The sequence below is a fragment of the Melitaea cinxia genome, chromosome 2 (assembly GCF_905220565.1).
Source record: "Melitaea cinxia chromosome 2, ilMelCinx1.1, whole genome shotgun sequence".
Taxonomy (NCBI): Eukaryota; Metazoa; Arthropoda; class Insecta; order Lepidoptera; family Nymphalidae; genus Melitaea; species Melitaea cinxia.
Window position 1 is genome coordinate 11,741,075 of NC_059395.1, and position 8,798 is coordinate 11,749,872.

The 8,798-nt window shown below is 35.8% G+C and overlaps 1 protein-coding gene across 1 annotated transcript; it reads left to right on the plus strand.

Moving 5' to 3' along the window:
• The first annotated feature begins 685 nt into the window (after positions 1 to 685).
• Positions 686 to 6,029, plus strand: LOC123660496 (homeobox protein aristaless-like 3). Its single transcript, XM_045595562.1, has 3 exons — positions 686 to 1,525; positions 4,955 to 5,078; positions 5,270 to 6,029. Exons 1-3 carry the CDS (start codon positions 1,167 to 1,169, stop codon positions 5,918 to 5,920), a joined length of 1,134 nt encoding a protein of 377 aa, XP_045451518.1. The 5' UTR covers positions 686 to 1,166; the 3' UTR covers positions 5,921 to 6,029.
• Positions 6,030 to 8,798: the final 2,769 nt, after the last annotated feature.

Genomic DNA, 8,798 nt, shown 5'->3' on the forward strand with positions numbered 1-8,798 from the left:
GAAAAATGCATCAGTAAGTGCAATTCGTGCTGCCTGAAAGTCACCAATGAGCCCAATGAAGGAGAGATCCCACTGGCGAGTGCCAGCACCAACCTAAATAGACTCTGATCATCTAAATTGACTTCAATTAAATAACAACCGAAATTGTTGAAATGCGCCATTACTCCCTCAACGCTAATCTAAGTGCCAATAGTCAGGGCGAATGTTTTATTAATAATCTTCAGCAATAACTGTTAATTAATAATTAAGTGATGGTAGCAACGATCGACAGCTTCAGTCAGCGTGCGCCGCGCCGCTGCGCGAGTTCGTCGCTTTCGTTAAATGTTTTTCTTATACCAATCATTTTATGTTTTTCTTATAGTAAATATTTTTGAAATTATGGGAATATGGTTTTGTTGTGCAATTTAGGATCTAACCAAGGGACTATATTTCCAACTTTCCCACGGCTATAAATCATATAATAGACATATGAGTGGTGTTGATACGGATTTACAATAAAGTACTATGAACTTTCAAAATAATGATGTGGGCGTTCGCACCCTCAAATGTCATGGAAACAAACAACATCTCGCATTAGTTTGTGGGAATCCCGCATGGTGTGTAAGTCGAGAGCTCGCGGAACGTCGGCACCCGCAGCTCGCCCCGCGCCGCAGCGAGGGAGATGCGACTCGGCGCGGTGCAGCGCACCGGGGGTGTGGCTTTCGAACGACGCTATTGGCGATCTCTCCTCACTACACTATCGTCCTATGTGCCCGCCTCGCTCGATCTAATATCTCACTTCTGTTCATCTACTATAAAATGAAATAGCACTTTGAATCGCACTCTCGTCGAGTTCGGTCACAGCACTCATTGGCTCATATTCTTCTTCGAACGTCGTATTATGGTAATATAAATTGACCAACCGCGGAGCAAATTCGGTTAGTTCGTTAAAGTTGATTAAAGCCATTTAACCGGGACGGACACGACGAAACGAACGGCGCGAGCGTCGATCCCGCGAACTGAGCTAAATGAGCTTCAATTGCTTAATATCGGAATCGATAATTCTGACTTGAATCGGGCTAGCGGAGCCCGAGATCCGAGGTAGCGGCAGGCAGGTGGCCGCGACGGAGCCGAGCGAGGTTGGCGCGGAGGTAGCGGGTGCGCACCCGCCCGCCACCGACGGCTATATGTACGTGATCGGAGACAGCGCCGGCAGTGCCGGCCCGCGCTACGAGTGCACCTTCGAGGGTGGAGGAGGTATGGAGCAGCCTACCTTCGAGGAGCATATGTTCAGCGAGTTTGGCAAGGAACGCCAGGTGCAGGTTGTAGTCGGAGCGAGTGGCGAACTTCAGTATCGCGATGACCTACCAGTGTTTGCTGGAGGTGAACAGAAACGCAAAGAGGAACCATTACTCCTGCAGGCAGTAGAGGCAGCGCCGACTTCTCACGCACAGCATGCGCCGCCACCCCCGCCTCCACCGACTACGTCGAAGAAAAGTGACAAAAAGAAAAGCGATAACAATGGAATAAAGAAAAAGAAAACAAGGTATGTACCTACCCTTTAATTTTATTGTCTACTGTAAGTAGGTATGTTTTAATTATGAAATCCTACTAAAAAAATGTTTTAAGTCTAAATATTTCATATACATTTTTTACATCATTTTTTTTGTGTAAATAATGTGTTAGCTTCTGTACTAATAGTAACAGAATAAACCTTTACTGAAATAATATTATAATTTTTTTGGTACTAGCTGTACACTGCGCGCGTTACTTGGTTTTTTTTTTGGTCGTAATGACTCAGAAACCTCACGCACAACACTTTGCTGAATATCATGACATGATCAAATGCATAGTTTACGATTCTATAAAGGACATACAGACAAACATTCATATATATATAATCTAAATCAACGTGTAGTACAAGTGGATGTCGGTAATAATAAGTTTTAGTAAGCAGCAGGTGTCTACGTCTTTGTAGCGATAAAGACGTAGACGCCTGTTACTACGATGCTACACTATTGATGCTGTAGCAACGGAACCGATGTAACTTTAAGCAAAATGTAAGACATACCAATTACATTATACACATACGAGTATTTAGTATACTTAGTTATATTTTCATGCCATTTGTGTTATGAAAATTTACTTAAGTAATTCCGCATTTCAATATTCTTAATAATATTTTACTACAAAATTGGTTCGTAGTATTTGATACTGAATAAATTAAGAAATATATTTAATATCATCTAAGCTTTTTATAAATACCTTATTTTTTTATTTTTTACGAATTTAGTCTAAATTATAAAAAGTTTATAATTGTATGAAATTGTTTTCATTTTATGGTACCCACGACTAATAAGTACCTATTGATGAATAAAGCCAACTTTTAATTATTCGATACTAGCTCCCCAGACAGACTTCGTTCTGTCAAAAGTTAATAGATTTTTTTTAATTTTTTTTTAATATTCTTTTTTTTTAGTATTTAAACCTTCCGTGGGCATACAAAAAAATAATTTAGCCGAATTTTCGAGCTCTAGGTCGATTCTCGAGTTATGCGCTTAGCAGCATTCATTTTTATTTATAAGTATAGATTATATTACAATAACATAGCAGATACTTGATGCTTATAATTATTATAATTAATAAACAACATAAACGGATTAAGTAATAATATTTACATTTATCTATCATCTATGACAAATATGGAATCTGATAATAAAAGTGTGTAGGTGTATTTTGAATTTTAAGCAGGTATCTATTATGTTACAAGGACCTGAGTTGAATTTAAGAAGAAACAAAACAATATTTTTTTTTTCATTTAAATTACAAAATATACATTGTAAACCTTTTTATATTGGAGCACCCTCTCCCCATTGCATAACTAATACGATGATTTTTAATATATGATAACGACAACAGATGGTCTAGCATTCCATCACAGTTACTATAATGAAATATATAATGAAACTAAATGAAATGGTATCATAGTTGACTAATATTTTATTGTAATCATATAGCTATAACATTGCAAACGTTGACGTATATTTAAAAAAATCCTATCCTGCAAGTAATAAAGTAGTAGTTTGGAAATGAGTTTACAATCTAGTAGACATATTATGTTTTATTATACAACAAAATTGGCAAACAAACAAGCATACGGTTCACCTAATGGTAAGCGACTGCCGTAGCCTATAGATGCCTGCAACAGCACAAGTATCCTACTCTACGCCAAATCCCTCCCCCCTTCGGGAGCTCTGGTCACCACAGGAACACAACACTGCTTGAAAGCAGTATTATTTAGCTGTGATCTTCTGTAAGGTCTAGGTACTTTTCCAGTTCACCTGTTCCAGACGTTGAGTGAGCAGGATATTGCCTGCTCTGCCCTACCTCAGTTAAATAAACACGTTAAAAGATCAGCGTCAATCTTAATAGTACCTACCAGAAAAGTCACAGATAGCGAACCGTAGAGTGAACTTAAACATAAATATGATATTTTACATAAGGAAGGGGATGAAGAACAGACAGGGGGTTCTTTGTATCAAGGAAGGCATGTAGGGGCTGTAACAAAAAAAAAACAACATTTTTGAGTCTTGTATGTGTAATTCAAAAGTTACTTCATAACAGTTAATTACCCGTATCGCGACACCACAGGGTGCCAAAAGTCTTATCTTGCATCGGGATGAACAACAAGAGGGATCTTTATTCTTTTTCTGTTGAAATAAAGCAATTACTAGCGGTGTAAAAAATGCAGTCAATGAATGAAATATGTAAGTTAAAATTGATATCACAGTTAGTACTGTCAATAAGTTTGTAATCTTATATATAAAATTCTCGTGTTACAATGTTAGTTATTATACTCCTTCGAAACAGCTGGACCGATTTTTATAAAATTTTGTGTGCATGTTGGGTAGGTCTGAGAGTCGGCCAACATCTATTTTTCATACCCCTGAGTTGGGGGAAGGGGGGTTAAGGTTGTTAATAACATATGTGGCAAAACAACGCTTACGGGGTCAGCCAGTATATAGATATGTTGTTTCTGTTTCTCCTTATAACTTTCTATAAAGTTATTATATTAACGCTTTCATTTTGTGTTATATATTTATTAGTTTAGGTACAGGTATATCTGTTTTGTTTAGGTACTCAAACAGGTAATTTAAAGCAACACTACTTTTTCGTCGGATTAATAACAATAATGTTATAGACAATCGCGTTGTAGCGAATCATATTAATCACTTTATATACGTATACTAGCTGACCTGGCGAACTTCGTATCACCTTATTTTTTCCTGAAATATAATAATAACATAATATATCAAAATAAAATATAGCCTATCTTTTAAGTTGGATCGAACTGCACATGGTGTGCGAATTTTATTATAATCGGTTAAGTGGTTTAGGAGTCCATTGAGGACAAACATTGTGACACGAGATTTATATATATTAAGATGTATATCAGTATAAATAAGTAAACGTTTGAAAGTGGCTACTATACTAATAAATAAAAATCCACCACTATACTGCAAGTGCCGTCAATTGGGAAGCAATTAGAGGTGCTCACGCGCAACGGGGGTGAATTTAGTTTCACGCTCAATCAATTTCCGCGCGTGCGCCCGCAGCCATATTGCACGCGTCAGATGGTAGATGCACCGCGGGATGATAAGAACTATTTATTTATGAATATGTAATTGTATTCACTGTCCATAATAAATAAATAAATTAGCAATCCCTAACTGACTGATACTTTATCACCAGTCTAAGCTATTAAAGCTATATTATGAGGGCTATAAGGACTTTTCATACCAGAAATTTCCATTCAATTTTATGGATTTTCCTACTATGAGTGTCTTTAACAGTAAAATACATTAGAACTAAGTACCTATTTGTACATCCTTCTATACAAAAAAAAAAAAAAAAAAATCGTTTATCAGCGGATATTCGCAAAATTTTTAGTATAAAGTTACTTTTTTTTTCTCAGAACAACGTTTACTGCCTATCAATTGGAAGAACTTGAACGCGCCTTTGAACGTGCTCCCTATCCGGACGTTTTCGCTAGAGAAGAATTAGCTCTCAAATTAAATCTATCTGAATCACGAGTCCAGGTAAGACACTATGTGGTATCTAACTATGTACTTGAATTGAAATATTTTAAAAATCGAGTTATTTTATTAAATACGTTCATTTTATTGAGTACAATTTTTTAAGTCAGAGGAAACGAAAAGGTTGTAGTAAGAAATGTTTAACAATATTTTTGTTTATATTTAATCATAACATTTTTCTTTTGTAACAATAGGTGTGGTTTCAAAACAGAAGAGCGAAATGGCGTAAACGTGAGCCTCCGCGGAAGACAGGCTACATCGGTTCCAGTTCACCCAGTTCAACGACTTTAGGCGGCGGTTTCTCTAGTATTGGAGGAAACTTACCTGCTTTTCCACAAAATGGCTTACCTGCACCAGCTGATTCGTGGTCCTATCAGCATTCGTACGAACTATCTTCACACCATTTGCTGTCATCAGGAAGCAGCAGTTATCCTGGTTTTAACACCCAGCCCGCGTATTCCTATACTACAGTGTTGAATGGGCACGACGGACAAATGTTTGCTCCTCGACACTCTTACGAATATGGTGAGGGTAGTCCGCCTCCGCTTGGCGTCAGAGATTATCCCATGATAGCTGCTCATTCACCTCAGATGGAAGCACACGGGCATGATGACAAGTTGGATTATCGTACTCACGAACACGAGGATAAATATTCATCGTGTGCCTTACAAGATGAGCCCCCGCGCTATGCTGCTCCGTCCGAAGATTACGATAAATGCAGTATGGTCCCGCATGATAAACACTACGAGATGGACCGCCACTCAGAACTCTCACAGCCAGTGGTAGTTAAAATGGAACCGAGTCCGAGTCAGGCGTACACGTCGCTTCCCCCTTTTTTGAATTGAAATACTCTTTTTCGAAATTATCCTAGCGCGTAGATCAATTTCGAAAAGGAGTATTTGAAAATGTCTATTTTACTACTACTAAATATATGAACATATGGCTGATTTAAGACAAAGTACGCGTGATTCAATCAAACTATCTATTAACAAAATATTTAGATAAATATTCTATTTTTGTGAAAATAGAATAATTTTTTTTATCAAAAAATACAGACGATTTATTTTACTGTAATAATATTAAATAGATTTATAAAATATTGTACATAATATGAGTAAGTTTATTTTAACTGCCAATTTGGTATTAATGAAAGTACATAACAGTATAAAAATGGTAATTTACTTGTGCATTCCTTGTGCCTTATTAAGTTTTTATTCCTACAGTTAAGACGATACATATTGTTAAATGAAATATATTTACGGGTTCGACCCAGCTTATTACATATATCTTAGCCTGCTCTAGGTATAGGTACTTTAAGATAACTTAGTTGCTTTTAGTATTAAAATACTTATATTTTGATACTAAAACCATTTTAGCATTTAATACTTTTTTACACTAGTATTGTAGGTATATTATAAATTAATTTTAAGTTTTAATTACGTAGTAGTCTTTATAATAATTATAATTATTATAAAGACTCGAAAGACCAAAGTTTGCCTCGATATATTTTGTAAATATTTTAATTTTACTGACGTGAATGATGTGCCAAATGATAAATACATTAACATAAAATAATTACATATTTAAGGTTACTATAGTTAAGGTAATTTGAAATCATTTTTTGTAGAGATACATAAATTATAGTAGTTACAATATAGAGATATAAGAGAGCTAACTCTTGGATTTTTTAATATTATTGAATTGAAAAGGACACACAAATGAAAAGACAGTCAATTGAATGTATTTTATTTCTGAACATACAAGTAAAATTATTTATTGTTTCAGGGTATTTATTACTAAGCCGATGGAAATTTTTAAAATTTGTTAAGTCTTAAAAGCAATACTGTAGCGTATATAAAATACATTAAAGAGTAATAATAATTACAATGTGCTTACTCACTTGTTTTATTTTCTTCTATAACAAAATTGTATGATATAATTGTTTGCTGGCAAAGGAAAAAAACCGACTTCAATTACATCTTAAAGTAATACAACGTAGGTAGACGAAAAAATATTCAAGTAATATATATATAGCATTATCAAAGATTACTCCAAAAGTTGTAATGAGATCTCAATGAAATTTAAACGTGACCACATGGTAAACATCGGCTTTCGATTAATTTAAAAATCATTAAAATCGGTACAGTCAGTAAAAAGTTATGCGGAGTTTCCCTCGATTTCTCTGGGATCCCATCATCAGATCATGGTTTCAGATCTGGGGATATCTCCTTTCCAACAAAAAAAACATCTCTTTTTTAAGTCGGTTAAAAAGTGATTTTTTTTTCATTCCTATGACATAAAATTTATTATTTTTCATTAAATAGTTATCAATAATGGTATGCCTAAAGGTTCCAAAAAAATATGTCGAAAATTAATTTTACTACGTTATTAACGTAATTCATCTCAAGTTGAGATTACCTACCCATAGAGTATCTGAGACTATTAACAGACAGACATTTCTAAATTATGAGTGTTTCTTGTAGCGTATGGAACTATAAAAAGAAACTTTAATAAGATTTTTTCGTTTCGATAATAAATAATCGCTAAGCTTAAATCCGTATTGACACTATCTTACAAGGTGGAGAATGCAATCGTATGAAACAAAAAATTGTGTGTTTACAACACACAAGTGTGTGGCGACAACGACAAACGACTGGAGTTAGCGTGATTTTTGAAAATATAATATTCATCTCTTTTTCCCTAGAGACTGCGCGGCAAAACGTCACTCGGTGCACCAGGGTTTGCTAACGATACCCATAACGTTACCTCTGACGTCACTAAATAAATATTTTTAATTTTAATTTTAATTAATTTTTACCGACACCTCTTAGACGCTCCCGCTCCGTACAAAAATTGTACAACTCGACGCGCGGGAATCCCCGCACTGCGTCAAGCCACGCGGGGATTGGTAAGCGCCGCAATAGGGCGACATTAAATTATAATGTTATGCAATCGAAAAAAAAAAAATAGTTACAAACTTTTACCTACCCTAAGACTACCGCATTATTATTGGATAGAAAGTTTTAATTAATGTTTAAATATGATTCGGCCATGTACAAAGCAAAATCTGGGACACCAATTTTCACAATCTTTTGACAGCATTCGCGGCCGTATTTTGCCAATAACTCTTCGAATATTGATTTCCAGGTGTCCAATTGTCATTGGTTTATCGACGTAGACAAGTATCTAACTTTAAATAATAGCCCCAATAAAAAGAATCCAATGGAGTTAAATCACACGATCCTAGTGCCCAATTAATTGGATCATGAAATTATTCTTTCATCAAAAGTTTCTTTGAGTAAATTAATTGTAGCGTGCGCTGTTTCGTATGAGGCTCCGTCCTTTTATAACCACATGTCAGCAAGATGTAATGTTAGCTAATTGAGATACGCAAAAATTTCTAATCATATCCCTATACGTAATATTACACTGCTGGGCATAGACCTCTTTTCCCATGTAAAAGAAGGATCAGAGCTTAATCCACCACGCTGCTGCAAATTGGATTGGCGGATATATTCCTTACTATGAGTAACGATCGCTATCAGGTGTACATGATAACAACCGGGACCGACGGCTTAACGTGCTCTCCAAGGCACGGTGCGGAGACCCACAAGCAATCTGTATGGCCAATACAAATGTTTTTTATGTGCGGGGATTCAACCCACAACCGCCAGCGCAACAGCCACAAACCAGTGCCGTGACCGTAGCGCCAACGCGTCGTCT

Coding starts and splice junctions, on each gene's coding strand:
- LOC123660496 (XM_045595562.1), top strand. CDS start 1,167: ATGTACGTGATCGGAGACAGCGCCGGCAGTGCCGGCCCGCGCTACGAG. Junction 1,526..4,954: donor ATAAAGAAAAAGAAAACAAG/GTATGTACCTAC, acceptor TTTTTTTCTCAG/AACAACGTTTACTGCCTATC. Junction 5,079..5,269: donor TATCTGAATCACGAGTCCAG/GTAAGACACTAT, acceptor TTGTAACAATAG/GTGTGGTTTCAAAACAGAAG.